At 53.3% G+C, this 22896-nt stretch overlaps 4 protein-coding genes across 4 annotated transcripts; 1 reads left to right on the forward strand and 3 right to left on the reverse strand.

Moving 5' to 3' along the window:
* Positions 1 to 633: 633 nt before the first annotated feature.
* N7474_006865 (DUF3429 domain-containing protein) lies at positions 634 to 1743 on the reverse strand (the record flags this gene model as incomplete). The annotated part of the gene is made up of 4 exons (XM_057198275.1): positions 634 to 1065; positions 1124 to 1348; positions 1422 to 1466; positions 1531 to 1743. The coding sequence occupies 4 exons, from the start codon at positions 1741 to 1743 to the stop codon at positions 634 to 636; spliced, it is 915 nt and encodes a 304-aa protein (XP_057051715.1).
* Positions 1744 to 2773: 1030 nt separating this feature from the next.
* N7474_006866 (membrane morphogenesis protein VPS13) lies at positions 2774 to 12424 on the forward strand (the record flags this gene model as incomplete). The annotated part of the gene is made up of 4 exons (XM_057198276.1): positions 2774 to 10153; positions 10213 to 11839; positions 11900 to 12316; positions 12381 to 12424. The coding sequence occupies 4 exons, from the start codon at positions 2774 to 2776 to the stop codon at positions 12422 to 12424; spliced, it is 9468 nt and encodes a 3155-aa protein (XP_057051716.1).
* Positions 12425 to 12889: 465 nt separating this feature from the next.
* Positions 12890 to 15210, reverse strand: N7474_006867 (DUF3405 domain-containing protein; the record flags this gene model as incomplete). The annotated part of the gene is made up of 4 exons (XM_057198277.1): positions 12890 to 12991; positions 13085 to 13937; positions 13998 to 14816; positions 14885 to 15210. The coding sequence occupies 4 exons, from the start codon at positions 15208 to 15210 to the stop codon at positions 12890 to 12892; spliced, it is 2100 nt and encodes a 699-aa protein (XP_057051717.1).
* A 1110-nt stretch (positions 15211 to 16320) lies between these two features.
* N7474_006868 (proteasome activator BLM10) lies at positions 16321 to 22345 on the reverse strand (the record flags this gene model as incomplete). The annotated part of the gene is made up of 3 exons (XM_057198278.1): positions 16321 to 16383; positions 16452 to 21858; positions 21912 to 22345. The coding sequence occupies 3 exons, from the start codon at positions 22343 to 22345 to the stop codon at positions 16321 to 16323; spliced, it is 5904 nt and encodes a 1967-aa protein (XP_057051718.1).
* Positions 22346 to 22896: the final 551 nt, after the last annotated feature.

The raw sequence follows: 22896 nt of genomic DNA on the forward strand, positions 1-22896 counted from the left end.
AGAGAGATAGTGAGAAATAGCGCAGAGGAAGAAGAAGATGAGACAAGAGTAGAAGTAGAGAGGAAAGAAGAAAGGGAAGAGGAAGAAAGAAAACGAGCAGGGCCAGACGGGCAGACAGAACAAGCAGAGAGGGTGGGTTCTGGTCCCCCACTTTGCCAAACCTGCTATGTCCAGGTGATCACGACTCAATCTCCACTTTCAACATTTCCGTCCTTGTGGTCGCATCTTCTAGTATTATTCTAGGCTCGGGAAACACGGGATGGGCGCGATGCCGAGTCTCCTATTCGAGGAATGAACGGAGGAATTGTGCATGCGGCCAGGCACCACGCTTAACCAGTATGTAGCTAGAGAATAGGGACAGGAAGAATGGCCGATCCATCCACCTCGCCCAACCTTCCCTGATCAGCGGGCCAGTTCCTTGCAGGACATCATCTGACCCCATCTGGGGCATCCTCTGCACAGCTATGCGACATTGGTGGATTTTTTTTAATTTTAAGCCTACAACTTCTCCCATGGACAAATGCCACCCACACTCGAAACAAAAGAAATAATTCAGTGTCCGCCCGAAGCGGGTTCTGCGGATATTCTACAGGAATTCACAGGAATGCAAGAAGATCAAAAAGCCCCCTCTTTTTACTCAGACTCCTCCTCCTGGCCCAGCTCAGCCCGGCGGCGCGCATCGGCCTCCTCCTTCTCCTTCTTCTGCAGGAAGATCAGGGCGTTGATCTTGTCCTTGATCGTGTGCTCCGAGCTGACGGTCTGCTGGATCTGCTCGCGTCCGATCAGGGTGGCCACGATGCTGGCACCCACCACAAAGGTCAGCACGAAGCGGTACATGCCGTACCAGTGCGGCGCACGGCCGGCGGCGGCGGCGCGGGCGTCATTGTAGTACAGGAAGGTGAAGGCGAGGAACTGGCTGATCAGCGCGTACTCGACGGGCAGCAGCAGCGTCGGCCAGGCCACAGCGGGAGCCAGGACACCGGCGGCGTAGCGGCGGTAGCCATACTTGCCGCCGTAGCCGGCCCACTCCAGACCCCAGTGGATGGCACCGAGGAAGGAGAGGATCTGACACAGAATGAATCAGTAATGCATAAAGCAGGTGGGGACGATACTAGGCACTCACCACAGCGCCGTAGCCGACCTGGATGGGCTCCAGCATGTGCAGCATCAGCTCCGCGGTCTGCCCGGAGAAGAGCAGACCGTCACCAGCGACCGCAGCGCGGTTGATCTCGTAGGAGAGGTAGACGGTCTCCATGGAGGTGACCAGGTAGGGGACGACACCGGCCATACCGATGAAGAGAGCCTCCTTGGGGACCTCCGCCAGGCTGAAGGTATCCTTGATGACTTTCTATACTCGCAATTGCGATCAGTAGTGCTCTTCAGGAGCTCATTGATAGCTCAGGTGCAGGGAAAAAACATACCGCCTCGGACTTCATACCAGCCATCATATCGACTTCTTCGTCATCCTACAAGTCGATCGGTCAGCCATTGGCCATGCTCCTCACCCTAACCGGTTTTGCAATCATATACCTTAGCAGAGGAAGACGCATAGCGCACCAGGGCGGTGGTGACGGGCTTGTGCGCGGCAAGCGCGAAGCTGGGCTTCACGGTCGGGCGGATGGCGCGAGCGGACAAGGTCAGTGGGGCCTTGAACATCTGGTTACCCAGAGCCGAGCGAGCCACAGAGGCATTGGAGCCTGAGACAGCCCGGAAGACCGAGCGGGCGGCGGTGTTGCGGAACATGGCGGGGAGAAATAGCTTTTTTCGTGGAGGTCCGGGTTAGCAACGTGCAAGCCTCGGATATTGGGGGAAGCAGAGTCCACGTACCCAATTGAAATGGTAAATACAAGCTGGGGGGGAGAGTGGAGAGTAGAGACGAAGGGGGTGTGCAACCCGGACACAGGAGCTGGAGATGGCAGTCAGGGAGGCCGTGGAGTTCCGGGGAGAGAGCAGTTGAGATGAAGTTGTGGTGACCACAGGCATCCGGCGGACCGGAGCGACCCGAGTTGCACATTATGCCTCAGGCTGCACGTTCCGGGCAGAACACGTGATCACGGGGGCGCAGCCCTAGCTTACATAACGGCATTCTGGGGGTGTGACGTAGGGTAGGCAGTTGAATGCACTGGAGTAAACAAGCATATCCTCCAGTATGGGCAGAGACACCGTCAGCAGTAGCATTGGCAGGAACTACTGCTAGCCTTGGAAATGAATGAGACCATGTCGTAGGGGGTTCACTAGCGGCCCATTGCCCGGGAAAGGTACTTGAGAGTACTTCTGTTTGTAGCGTCGACTTGGCGGCGAGGCAAGTACCCTAACCGTACCGCCCGACGTACGGCCGCCCGTAAACCTGCTGCTCCACGTCAGTCAGTCACGGGCTTGGAGACTGTTCAACCCAGCTTTGATCAATTCCACTCACCTCACCCTACCTCACCTCACTGCCTCTCCCTTTCGAACACACGCTTCCTTTCTTTCTCCCTCGCTCCCCGAAACCCCGTTCCCTGGAAAGTTGGGTCCTGCCTCGGCATCGCGTGCGGCCTGCCCTGCTTGACTGGATGGCTTGAATTGCCCCCAATTGCGACAGTTCCTGAGACTGAACCCAGATTTACGTGAGTATCTCTGCTATCGCCATCCAGTAAATACGGTCGCTGACGAGCTCCAGATCTGGAATTAGGCCATCACCGACTACAACCCTCCGACTACAACCCTCCCCTGCCCCTCTCCCCGGCAATAGCGCCCAACACCCCGGCCTGGTCAACGGCCGCCCCTTGCAATCATGTTAGAAGGCCTTGTTGCTAATTTGCTCAATCGATTCCTCGGAATTTACGTCAAGAATTTCGATGCGAAGCAGCTGAACATCGGAATCTGGTCGGGCGATGTGAAACTGCGGAACCTCGAGCTGCGCCGGGAAGCGCTGGACCAACTCCGTCTTCCATTAAACGTTGTCGAGGGCCACCTTGGCGAACTCACCTTATCGATTCCATGGTCCAACCTAAGAGGGAAACCCGTCAAGGTCGACATCGAGGATGTGTTTTTGCTCGCGGCGCCGAAGGAAGATGCAGACTACAATACCGAGGAGGAGGAACGGAGACAGCATAGACTGAAGATGGAGAAGATTGAGAGCGCAGAGCTTCTACGCGAACAAAATGCCGACGGTATGAGCCGGGAAGAACAGCTTCGGAACCAAAGCTTCACCGAGAGCATGGTCACGGCCGTGGTCGACAACCTGCAGATCTCCATTAAGAACGTGCATTTTCGCTACGAGGACTCGATTGCCTCACCTGGCCACCCATTCGCAGTGGGTTTGACCCTGAAAGAGCTCAGTGCCGTCAGCACGGACTCGGAATGGAACCCGACTTTCATCCAGTCCACCTCCGGAACAACGCACAAGTTGGCAGTCCTCGGTGCCCTCTCTGTCTACTGGAATACAGATGCTACGCTGTTGGGAACCGGCAGAGGCTCTGATATCGGCGCCGAGGCTCAGGGATCCAGTCATGAAGAATTGATGGAGAAATTGCGGACCGCAATTGACAGTGAAGATGGCAACCAGTTCATGCTTCGCCCCGTGAGTGGACGTGCAGGCCTTGAATTGGACAAGTCAGGGAAACACGACCGTCCCGCAATCAAAGCGCGTCTCCTGTTCGATGAACTGGGTTTCGTCTTGGATGACAAGCAATATCGCGATGCCCTGATGCTGGTTGATCTTTTCCATTACTTCATCCGCCACCAGGAGTACAAAAAACTCCAGCCCAAGTGCTCTCCGAAAGAAGACCCGCGTGCCTGGATGAAGTTCGCTGGAGACGCGATTCTCAGCAAGATTCATGACCGCAATAGACGCTGGACCTGGGACTACATCAAGGAGCGCAGGGACGACCGTATAGCCTACATAAATTTGTTCAAGAAGAAGAAACGAGAAGAGGCTCTTTCTCCAGAAGAAACCAAAAGCTTGGAAGCACTGGAATGGAAACTCAGCTACGAGGATATAAGATTCTGGCGATCGCTCGCAAGGAACCAGCTGCGCAAGGAAAATGTCGGAATCAAGAAACCCGCCCGCCAACAGACATGGGGTGAGTGGATCTGGGGCGCCAAAAAGGAAGAGGACGAAGAAACCACTATGACCGAGGAGCAGCGGCAAGAGCTTTATAACGCAATCGATTGGGACGAAAAGAAGGCCATCTCGGAGAGCGTCGACGTTCCACGGGAATGGGTCAAGTTGCAGGTCAACTGGAGTCTCCGCGCTGGCAGCTTCACCCTGAAACAGGACCCTCACGGTGCTGCGAATGAAGTCATGAAGCTGGTGTTTGACAATTTCCGTGCGAAAGCGCTTCAGCGGCCGGATTCATATCTCCTTGATCTGGACCTCGGTGGCTTGAAGATGTACGACGGCACCACTCCTGGTAGTCTCTACCCCCAAATCGTCAAAGTCAAGGATTCCCTTCCCGAGCCCTCCAAAGGTCAAAGTGGCGAGGATGACGACCTTGCATCGGAGGCGAGTGCAGATGTCCTTGAGGACGAAGACAGTCTCTTCCACCTGCAGCTCGAGAAGAATCCAATAGACAGCGATGCAGACTCAGCCGTCAAGGTTAAGCTGAAGAGTATTGAGGTGATCTACAACCCTCGATTCTTGGTGGGGATTGTGAAATTTTTCGAACCACCCGAACGACATATGGAGTCTATTGGAGCGCTTCTGGATACTGCAGGTGCCACCGTCGAAGGCCTCAGACAGCAAACCCGAGCGGGACTGGAGTTTGCCCTGCAGGAACACAAGAAGGTTGATGCGCAGTTCGATGTCCGCGCGCCTTTGATCATTGTCCCAGAAAGCATTACGCAGGAATCTTCGCTGTGCTTGATCCTGGATGCTGGTCATGCGAGTGTCAACAGTGAACTGGTCGACCGCCAGGCCATGCGAGACCTTCAATCCAAGCAAAAGCGGACATACGAAGCAGATGATTACAAGCAGTTAGAGCACTTGCTCTACGATCGCTTCCTCATCAAGCTGGATTCCACGCAGCTCCTGATTGGACCCGGAGTGGATGCAACAAAAGCACAGCTCAGTTCAGGTGTCGAGTCCAAGAACTTCCATATCATCGATCGCATCAACGTGGACTTTGTGCTGGAGATGTGTATTGTACCGAAACAGACCCAGCTCACGCGCACGCGGATCTCGGGCCATTTGCCAGAACTCCATGCCTCCATGTCGGACACCAAGTATAAGGGATTGATGAAGCTGATCGACATTGCCATTCCGCACTTCGATGATGGTAAACCAGCGTCTGATCCCACATCGCTTGCAGCCAAGACAGAGGAAACGGCGCTGGCCACGAGAGCCAGATCGGCATCTTTCCAACCTCCTGTCCAACGGGACCTCCCTGTCGTCGACGAAGACTTCGAGGCGGATTCAGATAGTGGCAAGGCCAAGAAGAGTCTGGATACACCGACCAACATTCACCGCCGAGATTTCGAATTCAAGTTCACCGTTGGCCGCCTTCGCGGGTCCTTGTTCCGGTCCGAGTCGCATGATATGCAACGCGACCAATTGCTGGTTGAATTGGTCGCCGAAGGGTTCGAGCTGGACTACTACATGCGTCCTTACGACATGGTTGCTGAAGTGATTCTGAAATCCTTGAGCGTGGACGACTACATCGAGGAGAACCCGGTTCCTGAATTCAAGAGGATTATCTCTTCGAAGGGGTTCAACGCCGACGAAGATAAAGATCTCTTCCATTTGAAGATGGTGCGGGTCAAACCCGAGTCTCCAGAGTTTGAGTCGACCTACGAAGGAGTGGCGATGAACCTCGATATATCGGTCTCGACAATTAATCTCGTAGTGACACGGAAGACACTCCTGACACTCCTGGACTTCATTCTTCTCACCTTCACAAATCCTCAACAGCCACCTGCCCAAGACGAACAACCCGACAAGGCCATACAGGAAGCGAACAATGCCGATGAGCAACCTCAGCAGGCTGGGAAGCTGCGCATCAAGACCAATCTGCAGAGTATTGCGCTGATCTTGAACAACGATGGCGTCCGCTTAGCAACTCTGAGTCTCAACACTGCGGATGTGGGCATTTTCCTCGTCGGTCGCGCCATGACCATCCAGTCTCGGATCGGAAGCTTGACCTTGGTCGACGATGTCAATCTCGGTGCATCGGAGGAGTCGGACATTCGACGACTCATGACCATCGAAGGTGACAACTTTGCAGACTTCAAGTACGAAACCTTTGATCCTGAAAGCGAGACTTATCCTGGCTATGACTCTGAGGTCTATCTACGGTCTGGCTCCATCAAGATCAATTTCTTGGAAGAACCTTACCGAAAGATCATCAACTTCCTGGTCAAGTTTGGCAAAATGCAAGCCATTTTCAATGCAGCCCGCCAAGCGGCGGCGAACCAGGCGAACCAGCTGCAGGAGAACGCTTCGCGAATGCGGCTTGATATTGTGGTCAAGACTCCGATCGTCGTGTTCCCAAGGGTGGTGGCAGATGACCGGCCGCGAGATACGATCACGGCCCACCTCGGCGAAATTTACGCCAAGAACGAATTCGTGCCCATGGACGACTCCAAGGATAGTCCCGCAGTCAACGTGATCTCAACTGGCGTTCGCAACATTCGTCTTACCTCCAATTTGCATTTCGATGGTGGTGTCTCTGAAGAATTGGAAATGATCCAGAAAGTCAACCTCGAGTTCAGTATCTGCTACTTGGAGCATCAGACCAACAATTCACGACCGGATATGGAGGTGGAAGGTTCTTTATCTCCCATCAACCTTCGCATCTCGCAAAGCCAACTCAAGTTTTTGATGGCTCTTTCCAAGTCGATCCCGGCTGCATTTGCGACTGATGCTGAGCAACAGGAACTTGAGGCCATGGAGTCTCTGCCTTCGTCAGTTACTGAACCAACCCGCGAGGCCACCTCAAAAGCTGTACAGGCCCCCAGTGACGGCGAAAAGCAAGAAGTATGGGTACGACTTGATATGATATTCAAAGTGGACAGCGTTGGCCTAGAGCTTATCCTCGGGACCGACAACCAACCCGTTGGCAGCTTGGAAGACTCCAGTCTTTCCAAGTTCTCCCTCAACGACACCAGAGTCAAGCTGCGCATGTTGACGGATGGATCGTTGGATTCAGAGCTTCTGATTCACTCGTTCTCGATCCGAGATAGCCGTCGCCAGGATACGAACAAGTTTAGGAACATCATGTCGCTCATCAACAATGATGTTAAGCAGCAGTTCATGGCTAGCGTTTCCATGTCCCCTGGTCCGGAGAAACATCTCATAGCGATGTTAACCATTGACAGCCCTCGAATCATGTTCGCCTTGGACTATCTCTCCGCTCTGCAGTCCTTTACACATTCGGCATTTGCATCGGACGAACCGGAGGGAACTGTTGAGGAAGAATCCGAATCCCCTGAAGAATCTGACCTCGGATCCGTTGCTGCGAGCGTCGACCAAGCTACGACAGAAACGTCATCTGGAGACCAGGCTGGAAAAATGACCGTGTCATTCCGGGCGAATCTGGTCGATGCTCAGGTTATTATGGTTGCCAACCCTGCCATCCCTCATTCCGAAGCCATTGTTCTTGGGACGAAGGAGATCCTCATATCTCATCAGAATGTCTCAACGCTGCAGATTCAGAAGGTGGGTATGTTCTTGTGCCGCATGGACAAGTTTGAAACAAGCCGACTTCGGATTCTGGACGATTTCACCGTGGAACTGTCTGTTGATAGCCGACCGCAAGAAAAGGGATCTGCTTTGACTTCTATCGAGGTTCATGTAGAACCGCTCGTTCTCAGGCTGTCGCTGCGTGATATCTTGATGGCAATCCAAATTGTCAACAAGGCGTCTGAGATGACGGCTCGCAATGCTCACCAGGTCGAGGGCGGTGATGCGAAGAAGATTACTGACGGAAAGGGCACGAGGGCGCGATCGGCGAGCAAGACGTCCTCGACTATAGCAACCCGCACTCGGCGCCGCGTGAGCCAGACGGTCGAGACCCTTGACAAGGGTGTTGTACCGCAGACCTCGGCAGTCCTGAAACGCGAAGAATTATCTGCCAAGATCGATGGCCTCCGTGTGATTCTTATTGGAGACTTGCACGACTTGCCTCTGCTCGACTGGAGTGTCAAGGGATTCACCGTGAATGTACGGGACTGGTCCTCTACGCTGAATGCAGACACGAATTTCGACACCTATTTGAATGTCTACAACTTCTCGAAGTCGGCATGGGAGCCATTGATCGAGCCGTGGCAACTGGGATTCCATATGGCCAAGGAGATCAACCCAGATGTTCTTTCCATTGACGCGTACTCCCACAAGAATATGGAGCTCACGGTCACTTCTGCCACGATTGCTCTTGCATCCAAATCCTTCCAGTTCCTCTCTACGGACGAAGATGTCCTCTCTAAGCCAAGAGGCGCTGATGCTCCGTATCGGATCCGCAACTACACTGGGTTCGATCTTAGAGTTTGGGCTGATGTCAGCGCTGGGGAGGACGGTCCTGCTGCAAAGCTCAGTGATGGAGAAGAAGCGCCCTGGCGTTTTGAGGATTCCACCGCTGTTCGAGAGACTCTTACGCCCGAAGGCCATGGCGGTGTGGTGGGTGTGAAGCTAGAAGGAAGCGGGTTTGACAGCATCGCCCGGATTCCTGTGGTGCGAGAAGGGGAGGTCATCTACGGGTTGAAGCCCAAGCAAGATGGTATCCTGCACCGATTGCTTGTGGAGGTCACACTGGGAGCCAACAATGTCAAGTATATCACCTTCCGGTCCCCGTTCCTCATTGAGAACAACACACAAATTCCAGTTGAACTGGGTGTCGTCAGCCCTAATGAAGGCAACTTGTTGAAGATCGAGAAGATTCTCCCAGGCGATGCTCGCCCCGCCCCCGTCGGGTCGGCATTTCTCCATTCGGTTGTTATCCGACCTGATCAGGGCTTCGGGTATGACTGGTCAAACGAGCAGCTGTTCTGGAAGGAGCTTTTGCGCCGGCCAACGCGAACGGTCAAGTGTGTCAGCGAAAATGGACAGCAGTCGCCGCCTTTCTATTTCCAGGTCAACGCAACTTACGAGTCGAAGGACTCGCTCACAAGCACGTACCCCTACATGCGCGTCCGCATTTTTGCGCCAGTGGAAATTGAGAACCTACTGCCTTATGACTTCAAATACCGCATTTATGACAAGAACACCAAAAAGGACTGGACCAACTTCTTGCGAAAGGGAGGTGTGAGTCCCGTTCACGTCGTGGAGCTGTCTCACTTGCTCCTGCTGAGCATCGACCTGGAGGACACGGTCTTCCGCCAGAGCGAATTTGGCATCATCAACGGGAATGCTCAGGACTATCGCAGGGAGCACACCCTTTGCCTAAAGGATGAACGCGGTCTGCAGTTGAAGCTGAACATGCACTATTTCAACATCCCCAATAGTGGAGGCGCCTTCAAGGTCTCTGTCTACAGCCCGTACCTCATTTTGAACAAAACCGGTCTCCCCATGGACATTCAAAGCAAAGCCTTCCTCCAGTCTGCGCGAAATGCTGCTGGCCAGGGACTCAGAGTCGACCCGAGAGACGGAGGCCGTGCGCTGCCGTACATGTACTCTTACTCCACGGATGACCAGCGAAACCGATCTATCCTGAAGGTCGGGGACTCTGCATGGAGTAAGCCCCAGAGTTTCGAGGCCATCGGCAGCACCTTTGAAGTGATCTTCCCCGACCGGACGGGCAGATGTGAATTTCACTCCGGAGTCTCCGTTGGCAAAGGCGAAGGCAAATACAAGATGACGAAGGTGGTGACCATCACGCCGCGGTTCATTTTGAAGAACAAGCTTAGCGAAGATCTTCAGGTGCGCGAGCCTGGTTCGTCGAATGTTCTCCAGATCAAGAGCGGTGACTTGATCCCATTGCACTTCTTGCGACAAGTTGCCGAAAAACAGCTCTGCCTCTGTTTCCCCGGTGTCAATAATCAGTGGTCATCCCCGTTCAATATTGCGGATGTCGGAACCGTGCATGTGAAGCTGGCTAAGGCAAATCAGCGACAGCGGTTGATTAAGGTGGATGTCATCATGGAGGGCGCGACACTCTTCCTTCACTTTAGTCTCGAGACGCGGAACTGGCCGTACTCGATGCGCAATGAAAGTGACATGGAGTTCCTCTTCTACCAAGCGGTGAGTGAGGATTTATGAAAACTGCTCTTTTTCCAAAGCTAATTCGGTTTGCCTTTTAGAATCCAAATGTCGAAGAAGATGAAGACGACAGAACAAGTGGCTGGCGGCCGATCAGGTATCGTTTGCCGCCGCGGAGTATCATGCCTTATTCTTGGGATTATCCCGCGTCCAAGAACAGGTCTCTCGTCTTGACCTGCAATGGGAAGGAGCGCCATATTAGGCTTTCTGAGATTGGGAATCTGATTCCAATGCGCGTTCCACCTTCACAGCAAGGCGGATACCAGAAGATCATCGACATCAGCATTGTGGCCGATGGGCCCACTCAGACCCTCATGTTGTCGAACTTCAAGCCTTCCAAGAGTATCTACAAGCAGCAGAAGGCCCAGTCGTCTCAGGCCAGCTCAAGCACTGCTGGGTTTGAAGTCAAAGAAATGAGTTCGGAAGTGAACTTCAAGGCTCAGCTTCGTCTGGGCGGCATTGGTATTTCCTTGATCAACCAGAACCTGCGGGAGCTGGTTTACCTCACGTTCCGCGAAATCGAGATCAAGTACAGGGAGTCGAGGCTGTACCAGACTCTGAACACGACGATCAAGTGGATCCAGATCGACAATCAATTATATGGCGGCATTTTCCCAATTCTGCTGTACCCCAGTGTGGTTCCCAAGACCGGAAAGGAGATGGAGGCGCACCCGATCTTCCACACGATGGTGACTAGGGTCAAAGACGACTCCTATGGTGTGCTTTACATCAAGTATGCCACACTGCTTCTGCAGCAGATGACCCTTGAGCTGGACGAGGACTTTGTCATGGCCATGTTGGACTTTGTCAAGATCCCTGGTGCTTCGTGGACTGAGGAGCAGGAGGAGGGCGAACTGTGCGAAGAGGATCTGAATATTCCAGAACCACAACAGGAAGACGCCGGCCAGGATGTCTACTTTGAGCTTCTTCACTTGCAGCCCATGCAGTTAGATATCTCTTTCATGCGAACTGAGCGTGTCAATGTGGAGGATACGATCCAGCCGTCCAACCCGCTGATGTTCTTCATCAATATCATGACCATGTCGATGGGTAATGTCAACGACGCGCCTATCCGACTCAATGCTCTGATGCTGGAAAATGCCCGCGTCTCCTTTGGGCGCTTGGTCAGCAACGTTCGCGCGCATTACACACAGGAGTTTGTGCGTCAAGTCCATATCATCGTTGGCTCGGCTGATTTCTTGGGTAATCCCGTCGGTCTGTTCAACAACGTCAGCTCCGGTGTGGCCGCCATCTTCTACGAGCCCTACCAAGGCATGGTCATGACCGACCGACCTCAAGAGCTCGGCTACGGAATTGCAAAAGGAGCCACCTTCTTCGTCAAGAAATCCGTCTTCGGATTCTCGGACAGTATGGCGAAGCTTACTGGAAGCATGTCTAAGGGTCTGGCGGCCGCGACTCTGGACAAGGAGTTCCAAAACCAGCGACGGATGTCCAAGTCTCGCAATCGCCCCAAGCACGCATTGTATGGCATCACAGCTGGCGGTAATGCCTTCGCGACTAGCTTAGCTAGTGGAATTGGTGGGTTGGCCCGCCATCCATTGCAAGGTGCAGAGAAGGAAGGTGCCCTGGGATTTTTCAAAGGTGTTGGAAAGGGTGTTTTGGGACTGGCTACCAAGCCAGCCATTGGTGCCTTTGATCTAGCCTCCAGTGAGTTTATTTTGAAGCAACCCTTCACTCACATCTACTAACACGACTCGCCCCACACAGATCTCGCAGAAGGCGTCCGAAACACCACCACCGTCTTCGACGCAGAAGGCCTCGACCGCGTCCGACTGACCCGCTTCATCGGCATGGACGGTATCGTCCGCCCGTATTCCCAGCGCGAAGCCCTCGGCCAGTTCTGGCTCAAGACCACGGACGACGGCAAGTACTTCAACGAGGATTACATCGCCCACCTGGAACTACCGGGTCGCGACATGCTGGTTCTGTTGACGTACGCGCGCATCATGCTTGTGCGCGCGAAGAAGCTTGACACTGAGTGGGACATCCGGCTTACCGATATCCAAACTATCTCCAAGGAACGCACCGGCATGAGTATTACGCTCAAGGGTGGCGCGAATGGGCCCTTTATTCCTGTTCAGGAGGAGAGTGCCCGAAACTGGCTGTATAAGCAGATTGCTATTGGTGAGTGCTGCCTTCTCTTTTCTTGTCATTGTTGATGATGAAGAAGCTAATATTTGGTTCATAGCGGTCAATGCCTTCAATGAGAAGTATAATTCCAATCGAGGATAGAGGAGGATTCGAAAGTTCACGATATTATGAAAACGCAAGCGAATAGACCGACTGGGTCTGCCCTTTTGTCTTGTTCAAGTACATACGTTTTCCTGTCTCCTTATATTGTTTCTGAGCATTGACCTGGCCTTTTTTTTCCCTTTTTGTCTCTTGTTCATTTATGTACACAGCGATCAGTATTAATGTCACCGTTCTATTCATACTCAAACGATAAGACCTGTAAATTGGATTCCCTCGGTAGTCTCAGAGTAGATGCTTCGAACTAGCAGAAGCGATTTTGGGTCTCATGCCCTGACAATTATGACCATGATACTCAGCGCTTGCTAGATCCGATCCTTCTGTATCTGCGGTGCACACGCCGGAATACGTACCTCTCAAGCCCATAACTCCTAATAAACACCAGAACCAAGCAGTTCATTACAAATACCTCCACCTGGAAGATTCATGTCGATGTTGCAGGCAGGATCACGGAACAGCCTTGTCAGGTCCCGGTCGTTGCATCGTATTCTTAATAGGATGCAAAAACATGGACGGAAAACAATGCCGTCCATAGCGAACCTCCGAAGACTATTTTTAGGTCTGCGTCAGCGAGTTCCAAAGTATACATCTGGTCGTATGCTACCCAACCGAAACCAACCAGAGATAAGATCTAAAACGTACCATCTTCCCGCCCTCATTCTCCGCCGTTCGATACCCAAGCCACCTCCTATACAAATCCTCCCCGGTATGCGTGGTGAACATGTACGAGAGCCGATACATAATATGATCAAATCGATGGTCCCAATTCCAGATACTATCCTCCGCGCCGTTGATATTATACGGCGGACCACGGTTATAGATCGCTGCCAGTTCAGCTGGTGTCCAAAGGCCATCGGCGTAGACGGGGTGAGGCACATGCACAGCCTTGAGGCCGTGAAACAAAGCCCAGGAAGGGCCCGTCATCTCAGACGCCAGACCCAGGCCGCGCGTGGCTTGTGCCTCGTGCACTAGATCTAGGAGACGCTTCGAGTACCGGCCCATGGTGATGACGGCTGCGCGGCGGGGTGTGTCGGGTCCGTGTCGGAAATTCCAAATGTGGTTTGGGAATGTCCAGGTTGTGTTTTGCGGATTGAAGATCGGGAGGAAGGTGATTAGATCGGCTTCCTCGCCGACGCCCCAGGTGTAGCTGTCGTTCTCTGCGTGCGGGGATGGTGGTTCGGGGCCTAGGGGACGGATTCCCGTGCCGCTGACTGGGCCCCAGATTGTGGTGGTCGATTGGGAGGGTGGTGCCAGGCTGCCGTGGACCATTTGGCTGAAGTCTGCCCATGGGCCGTGCGCGCCTGGTGTGTAAAAGTAGGCATTGCGCTCCCAGAGGTACTTGCGTGGTTGTTGTTCGGCAAAACGGGCGGCTCGTTCGAGGAAGTGGTAGCTATGCCCTGTGAGGCGGCTGTCCAATTCCAATTGCCAGTAGTAGTCGAAGTTTGGATAGAGCTGCGAGAAGATCTGTATGGGCTGGTGGTGTTGGAGCATGGGACTGGAGTATGTCAACGTTAGCTTCAACTATCGGTATAGATAGGAGAGACAGGGTTCGTACCTGTGCTCTGGGATTTTGGGATACCATGCCTCCAACAATTTCGTGTTGAAGAATACAGCCATGTTGCGAAACTCTGCCGGCATAGACTTCTTCAGCTGCTCAATTGTCTTCGTGTCCGAGAAGATCGGGAGTGCATCGTCCCTGACATGGACCAGCAGAAAGACCTCATACTCGGCGCCAGAGTGCAAAGCCAGTTCCATTATTAGAGCACGGAGATATTCACGATGACTTGCCGTCCATTTCATGTCATGCCACGCTCTTATCAACACCGCCGAGCGGGGATGATATTGCCTGAATTTCGTAGTAGGAGGAGGAGGATCCAGCTGTGGTGCTCTGCGAGGGTCCAACAGTCGTGATTGCATCGAAAGCGGATGTTGAATCGACATGTCCACTGTGCTGCTAGGTTTGTACCTATTAACATTCCGATCGAAGCAAAGATCTTGTAGCTTGCTCCAGTCCACATCATCCCACGCCACTGGAGAGGGCCGCTGAAAGCCCGGGACATCTTCGTTGCTGTCCGCGCCGTAGCCATATGCCCCGAGACGGGAGTATCGATCTGTGCACACGTCCCCATCGAGACTCATGGCCTCATACGATCCAAATAGAGGAGCAGGGAATGCAGCCTGTTTTCCTTTGTAGACCTGCACCATATCTTCTGGTGACGAACGGTCTAAATTGCGCCCTCGTGGACCGAGACAGGGCTGGAAGCGGCCGTTGTAGTTTGGGTATGGGTCGTAGATGAGCGGGATGGGATGAGAGGAGTCTGAGGGATGGGTGCTGCTGAGTGTCAGTGTGCCGCCGAGGTAGAATTGGATGTTTCTGAAAAAGATGTCGCATATTAGAATGGAGGTTTGTTAATATATATGTTTGAAGTAGCATGAACATACCGTCTGTCATGCACGCGGCCCATATCATCCGTCCAAGACATATTAGTATCCTCAACCAAATCCTCAGCGCCGAAAACAGCACGGTAATCTGTCACTTCTCTGTACTGTCCAGGCCGCAGAATCGCACGTCGATGAGTAGGAGCGGCATGGATGGCTCCCAGGCTGAGATCAGGATGCGCCTTGAAGTACGAAAAGGCCTTGATGACAGTTACCACGAAGACAAGATAGCCGAAACAGTGCAGCCGTGTGAATTTCCGCGACCACGGCCATCTGGTCCTTCTAGTAGTGAACACGACCGGTGCCCGACGTCGTATTGCCAAGACCATTGTAGCGGACTAACTAGCTGGACCAAGTGCGAAGGTAGACATTCATGGTAAGGAGAAAGTAATCGGCAGGTCAACTGAATCAAGAAAGCACAGATAAGCAAGCAAAGAAAGAAAGTGTTAAAGTAATACTTTAATTTCACCATTTCCTGGCCAGCCCTCTCTGGTAGCAACCCGTCCGTTCCGTCCCCGCAACCCGTCTTTGACTGTAGCACCGAACAATAGCAAGACCTCAATCAATTGAGGACTAGAAAGGTCACTTGGGAGTCTTTTCTATTCAGCCTGTGTGATGCATAAAGAGTGACACCCGTTTTGGTTTTTCTTCAGGTTTGACTCTATCGTCACTTGTCTTGTGCAAGTTCCCGTCCAGATGTATGGTTTGGCTTTGTCCGCAGATTCCCAGGTTGTACAAGGGGTCGTTTTGCTGGAACTGGCGGATTTACTCCCTGTGCATATATGTAGTGTTTTGAGGGTTAGCGGCCAGTTACTACTCGCCTGAGTGCTCTGGCAAACATGAATATCTATACTGTGACCGGATGGTCTACTATCCCAAATCGGACACTGAATATATATCTTGCTCGGTAGTTAGAGCTGAACACCGTATCCTACGACCTACACAAGTTCCACACCCAAGTTGGCACCTAAGCAAAAAACCTCGAATAATAACCATAGCTCATCCATCTACTCCAACACCCAAAAACAAAACTCACTACACCCAACGCGGAATATCAGACACCAGAAAATCCACGCGACACAAAACGATAAGATAATACTATTTTGGGAACAGCCAACCTCCTACAGCCAACCTCCTGGTAGTTATGTACAACACAAACATGCAGAACAAAAAGAAAAGGAGGGAAGAGGCGAGACAAAGGAAGTATCCAGTAATCAAAGAGAACACGATGATGTGTCGGGTACTTCGACGTATACTAATAGAGTAGACTCACCGAATCAAGTCCACGAATGAGCGCAGACATCACAAACACCGGCGCATGCCACCATCACCCAGCAGCCATCATCTAGACATGCACTCCCCTAAGACTACATTGCATTGCACCGTAGCTTGGATAAGAAAACAAAACACCGGACTTGGAAGTAGAGGTAGAGCTCTTTCTAAGCGAAGTAGCTCTTCCAGAGGACACCCGAGAGATCTTCCAGTTGATCAGACGTGAATGCCTAATTATAGCGCATTCGTTAGTATATGCTTTGTTTTCACCGGAGTAGAAATGAATGGGACTGCCTACCTTGCAATCAATGTGCCAAGTATCCTGCCTTGTCTTCTTAAACTCACTGATAATCGACTTGACACTAGATCCCACAACACCGGGATCATTTGCCGCGCGAATACTCAGCGTCGTCAGAGCCTCGGGCATCCACTGCGGCGGTGGGCTGTTATAGGGGAACGCCTGGATCAGAGCGCCCAGACCGAGCACCGCGCCGTGGCGAGCGATAATCAGACGATTGTGCTCTGGCGTCGGGGTGCCGGCGCCCGACGAGGCAGCAGACGAAATACCAGAGCGGAAGTTCTTGGGTTTCTTGGGGAGCGGGTTATCGGCCAGCACCTTTGTGAAGCGCTCCAGGAATCGGCGGACGTTGGTGTCGCGCAAGAAGACAGGTGAGCAGCGGACCATGCCGGAAAGGGTGGCTGAGGCGCCGGCGCGGACTTCGTGCTGGGGATCCTCGAGCATGGAGGCGATGCATTCGAAGAGCTTGTCGCGGTCACCAGAGTCCAGGAGGAAGAGACGGCGGAAGTAGATGATTTGGATGTTGATCATGACGCGCAGGCGCTGGTGCCACGACGGAGAGGTCTGGCCGATGTGGATGAGGGTCTGAATAAATTGGGATTCCTTTTCGGCGGGGTAGGGGATGTTGGGGAGGTGCCGGAAGACGTGGTATGCGAGGGACTGAAGCTCCGGGTCTTCCTTAACGTCCATCATGTGCAAGAGCTGCGCGGTGAAGACCTCGGGGAAGAACGGCACGAGCTGCGTGCATTCGTGAGAGGATAGAGTTGAATCCAGCCAGAGAAGAACGGTTTTGCTGCCGGAAGTATAGGAGGACGGTGTCTGGAGACCAGGGGTCCGCGATTGTCGCCATTTCTCGATCCGGTCGAAGACACCACGGATCATCTGCGAAAACTCGCTAGACGGAGAGTAAGGGAACATGCCGACCGACGAAGACGACTTTTGGGCATCGATGAGATGCTGCAAGTCAGGGTACGACTCGTGATATCTAGTGCGGTAGATAGTGGCCAGAGTCTGACCCATCGCCTCCCGCACTCCCTTGTAAGGGTGATCCAGATGCGCCAGGAAGTCATCCACAATCGGCTTCTCCAGTTGGAAATGCCAGCCAGCATCGATGATACACTGATGAAGCAAGTTGATCTTCGAGCTCTCCTTGAAAGCTGCGTTGGTCGTCATATCCAGGCGGAAGCTGGCCAGCCAGTCCACCAAGGGCCAGGCACGTCGCGGATCGCGGCACTGCAAGATCATGTGGAGGAAAGTTGTCCAGTATCCGGAGTTTTCAGGAGTGAGACCGTCGCTGAAGACTTTCCTGACAATGGGGAACGCATACTCCCACACTAGCGTCCGCTTCTCCACGTTCGTGTCGGTCACAGAGCTGATCAAGGCACCCAGAATCTCGGCTGTAGCGCGATGCTGGTGTTTGTCGCTTCCATCTTCATAGACACTTTGGATTTCTTCCTGAATGTCCTTAAACGAAGCGACCGTGAGTCCATCGCGCAGCATAAGCTCAAAAGCGTAGAGAAGCATCATGGCGCAAGACATGCGGAACTTGTCCGCGGAGGGATCACGCGGCTCTTGCTTCAGATACATGAAAAACTTGGAGAACCATTCCCGGGTGAACAGTTTGCCCATCTGGACGCGCACATTCCACTCCACATCATCATACTCGATGTCACGCTCCACGTTGGACTTGTAGGCAGGCATTGTCTTACCCCACACGAGCCACCCGGGGAAATCATGGTCGATGTAGTACTCGGCTTCGGGTTTGGCGAAGCTGGCCAGGTAATTCTCAGTCCATCCCTTCTCAAACGCCTTGGTTGCCACCTTGATCTTGGACGGGAACCGCTGGTGACCGAGGATGTAGTTCTTGTAATCGTGGGTGCAGATGGCGCGGACATCGATCATCGTAAACAGGGCAATCAGAGCCTGGGAGTACATGCCACGCAAGCCCGGGTGGTCATCAATAGACCCCTGGGTCACCAGCTCGATGAGGTTCGCACTGGCAACGTAATCGAACCGAAGACCCATAGTGATCACAATTGTTGCAGCACGACTGGCAATCTTCCAGTGCGATACCCGAGCCAAGTTCACCAACTCCTCGGCCAGATCAGCCTTCTTTTTCTCAATCGCAACGCGCTTCTTGTTGATGGCAGTCCTCTTCTTCTCGATCTCCTCGCTGACGTCTTCACTTGGAGCAATCGCCTCCACGATGCCTTGATCCAAGATGGCCATCCGTTCCATGGCGCGACCATAGTCCATCACCTGGAAGACGGCGCCCGAACAAATCTTCTGAACGGAAGGCTTGTCAACAGCGCTGGCATCGATGAAAGTCTTGATGAGCGTCGGAGTAAACTTCCAATGTCGCCCAACAGTCTTTGCAACGCTGCTTAAAAGAAGCGAAAACAGTGCGCCCTTGATCCGGGCATGGTCATTCTCTTTGACACCCTTCTGCAACGCTCGCATAAGAGGTGGGATGATGAGAAGTCGCGAGCCCCAGATCGCCTTGAGCGCGGACTCGCCGGCGTTTTGAGCGTTCCGGCGGGTCTCGGTGTAGAGGGAGACGCAGGACTCGGCAAGATCAAGAAGAAGAATCTCGTCGAGTTTGGACCGAGCTCGCGGCGCGGCATTGTGCCGAAGACGTTGCAGATGATACACGTTGGCTCGGCGCACCAGTAATGCTCGAGGGTAATCCTTACGAATGCCACTCATCTTGTACGGGTGGATATCGGCCGCCAGGAGACGCGTGACTCTGTCCAAGACATGGGCAGATCTTTCGATTCCCACATCGACGAACCAAGACCGGAAGGCAGAGTACAAAGCCCCAAAGCAGGTCACGTCATCTTCCTGCTTGTCCGCCAAAAAGCGGTGGACGTCATGTAGAATCGTGCCGGTTCGCTCCCGGATCTCATGGATGGTCGTGTATAACGAATCTCCTGCCTGTAGGGAATAGCCAGTTGGATAGGTGAATGTCTCTCTGATCGTCGACTCATCCGAGGTGTCAAGAGTGGCATCCGGATCGTCATCGCCAACACCATTAGAGAGAGCTGGATCATCCACCATCTCAAATTCACTGGATACAGTCGAGGCACCATTCGATATCTCTTTGGTTGTAGTTGAAGCGGCTTTGGGGTCGAAAAGGACCGAGACGCCAGAAAGCAGAAGCCGCAAAAGGACGAGATTCCTGGTGACTTCATCTGACCAGTCCTTCCCGCTACCGTCGCGTTTGACACTAGAAGTTTCATTGGTCAAAGCCGATAGCTGCGACAAAGCTGTCTCAGCCTGGCTCTTGAAGACATCTACTGCAAAGTCCAATTCCTCACGCTTCGGTACATGCCACTTGATATTCAAGTTACGCACGTCCGGCCGGTAGCTCCAGTGCTCGGGTCCAATACCATTCGCGATGACCTCAGGCTCGTAGAGAGCGTAGTCGTTGGTGTACGTTCCCGTAAGGTTGAGAAGGAGGTGGTGAATGAAGTTGGAGATGTGAACAGTCGGGATGCCACGGCATTTCTGCTGCATATAGATGGCAATGTCGAACAGCTCCTGGCGATGGGCAAGCACAGCGTCGCCAACGTGCACAACACACATGCTCAGCATGCTGACGTTCCAGACCAAACCGCGATCTCGGGGCAAAACGTCCGTTCCCGTTGTTCTGGTCGACCCAGCACCATTGTCTTCGATTTCGGTGCGGATGGCTTGGGTCAGGACTGGAATGAAACGCTTGAGAGCCTGTTCGGGATTGACTTTGCACAATGCATTGCAGATGAAGGCCATGGCATCGCGAGCTTGGTGGATGACATGATTGGAAACAAAGTCGAGAATCTTGGACAGAGCAATGTCGTAGTACTCTGGCGAGAGAGAAGAAAGGAGGGGCATGAAGGTCGCAGGCAGAGTGTTCACGATATTCTCCTCGGGAGACCCGTTGCGCACCCTGGTGACATCTGGCAGGTTCTCCAAAAGGGTAAAGACACGACCGAGAAAGGAGATGGTGAAGTCTCCGAAGCCACAGGTCGAGGAGCGTAGGATCATCTCTTCCGTTTCGTCATCCAGCTCCGTGTCATAATTTAGCTCAATGCCCGCTCCCTGCTCCTCCATTCTCTCCATTTCGCCCGAGATCCATTGCAGAGCTAGCATGTTACAGTTGATGTCATCTCTTCCTTTGGTCATATCCACCATGGGGATGTTGTAACAGGCGGACTGGATAAATGACAAAGCGTGTAAGGATTTATCCAGATCATTAGCATCGATCCCTGGTAGTGCGAGACCAAGCAGAGTGGTCATGTGGCACCGATAGCCCTTCGTTCGGGTAATGACACGGGATAGCACTTGCATGGCTCGAAGAGATGAGGCCGTGCGGTGAACTTCCACCAGACCCTGCAAAGCAGGATAAATTCTCTGCAGTGCTCCGGGCAGGATAAGATGGGGCTCCAGGTAAGCCAGACCCTGTAAAGTTGACAGAGAGAAGGTCATGGCAGTGCTACTCTTGGAGTAGATACCCATAAAGATGACATCCCGCAGACAAAGCACGAAGCGACGCTTCAGAGGCTCGGTCAATCGTCGCTCGGGCGGGACTTCCATCTCTCCGCTCTGCTCACGGTTCCAACGCATGACGAAGAAGTCGGTGAGATAATACGCCAGTTGCGACAGGGTCTTAGTCCAGCTTCCTGAGTTGGATGGGTGGAAGAAAGTCTCGACAGCCTGAATTAAGCCCTCGAGACGCACCAGAATGGAGTCGGTTGATTCCACGCAGGCGGGAGAGAGCGACATCACTATCCATCGCGCAATGTGGTGAGCAACGGGGTGTTTCCGTGAATCACGGTCCAGCATGACTCCCAGGCCCGAAGAAATATCTACTAGGGCGCTATATGGCGAAGTGGACTGCCCCACAGGAATCTCCAGAAGCCGTAGAATGGCAGTGAAGATGAGAGACGACTGCTCCTTTGAGAAAACGCCATGTTCGGAGAACGGGATGTGCCCTGCCGTCAGAGAATCCCGAGCGAGCCGAGAGAAGTAGTCGAGGTATGTCGTGTCGAATGTCTTCGAACGGCCGACCAATGACCACAAGTGGAAGTGTGTGGGCAGGTAATGGTGCGGTAGTAGGTCTTCTCTCTCCGGGGGCGGCGGTGAGGTCGGAAGCATCAAGTTAATCAAGCCCACGACAACGAAGGCACCCTCAGAAAAGGACGTTGTGTAGTGCGGAAGGAATTCTTCCAACATAGCAGGAAGCTCGCATGGGTCAATGAACAACTGAGCAAACGCGCAGAGCTTCGTTAGGGTCTTGACATTCCGTTTTAAGTTGGTCGAATGGACCAGGCCGGACTCAGTCGGAAGAACAAACGCCTTCAACTCTTTGTAGAGAGGCCGCCAATCCAACACCAGGTCTTTGATGGGTTTCAAGTAGTGCTTGCGCCTGTACCACGGTTAGCATCCAACGTCATACCTGCGACGACCGACTTGACTGACTTGGTGAGCAGCATGAACATGCTCGCGAATCGCTCGGCAACACTAGGATCAATCCCGGGAGCCAGAGACAGCTCGTAGTAGAGCTTCACGAGGTGAATGCGCTCCTTGCGAGTGGGATCGAACTTGAGAGAGAGCCATCCTCGCAGCTCGCGTGTCCAGTGCACGGCCCCGGGGCTGAAATCCCCAGCCTCAACGGCAATGTAGAGCTGGTTCAGGATCTCTCGGAGATTCCGTTGGCGTGCTGGCTCGTCTTCGAGCTGATATGGGAGGTATTGGAAGTATGGGTAGGTACGCGGTCGCACGCGGGCCTTGGGCTCGCCCTCGCCGTTGATCCCCACGGGCTCACCCCCTGGCGACGTGGCCCGCGAAATCTCCTGCCCATGATGAAAATTATCGGAAGTGAGAATAGCCTTGGGGGCTGAGGCGTCCATCATCGAGCGTGGGAGGTGGGAAGGGAGAGAGGTCGTCGAGCGACACGAGGTAAGATGGGGGCGGAGGAGGAGTAGCCGCAGACGTCAGACGAGCTCTGGGGATCGAGGTGTCAGCCACAGAGATAGAATATACCCACGCGCAATGCGTCTGGAGGCGAGATGACGGCAGTCACCGAATCCCAGGGAAGGCGTACCGTCAGTCACGAAATTCAGAAGGGCGTGAACTAGCTGAAGCGGGCGGAGGTTGAGGTCGGAGGGTGTGCAGCCTCTCGCACGGGGCGCTGGCGCAGTCGTCAGATCAGGAGGAACGACAGCAAATTCAAGCTGCACTGAATCAGACAGGGTGCGAATCAGCGCGGACACAAAGTGAGGATTTGGCTGCTTGTTTCGGTTGGGCAGGAAAGAAGCTCAGATTCGACCGGGCGCAGCTAGAGTGGATGACATAATTCCACGTAACAACCACCCCAAATAGTTATACGGAAGCACGTCCACCAGATACGAGGTTGTCTAGGGGTCAAAAGAATCATAATAGATAGAGCATAGTCGGCTCCTTT

The sequence above is a fragment of the Penicillium riverlandense genome (genome assembly GCF_028828495.1).
Source record: "Penicillium riverlandense strain IBT 135883 chromosome Unknown utg000006l_segment0_segment0, whole genome shotgun sequence".
In the NCBI taxonomy this organism is placed as follows: Eukaryota; Fungi; Ascomycota; class Eurotiomycetes; order Eurotiales; family Aspergillaceae; genus Penicillium; species Penicillium riverlandense.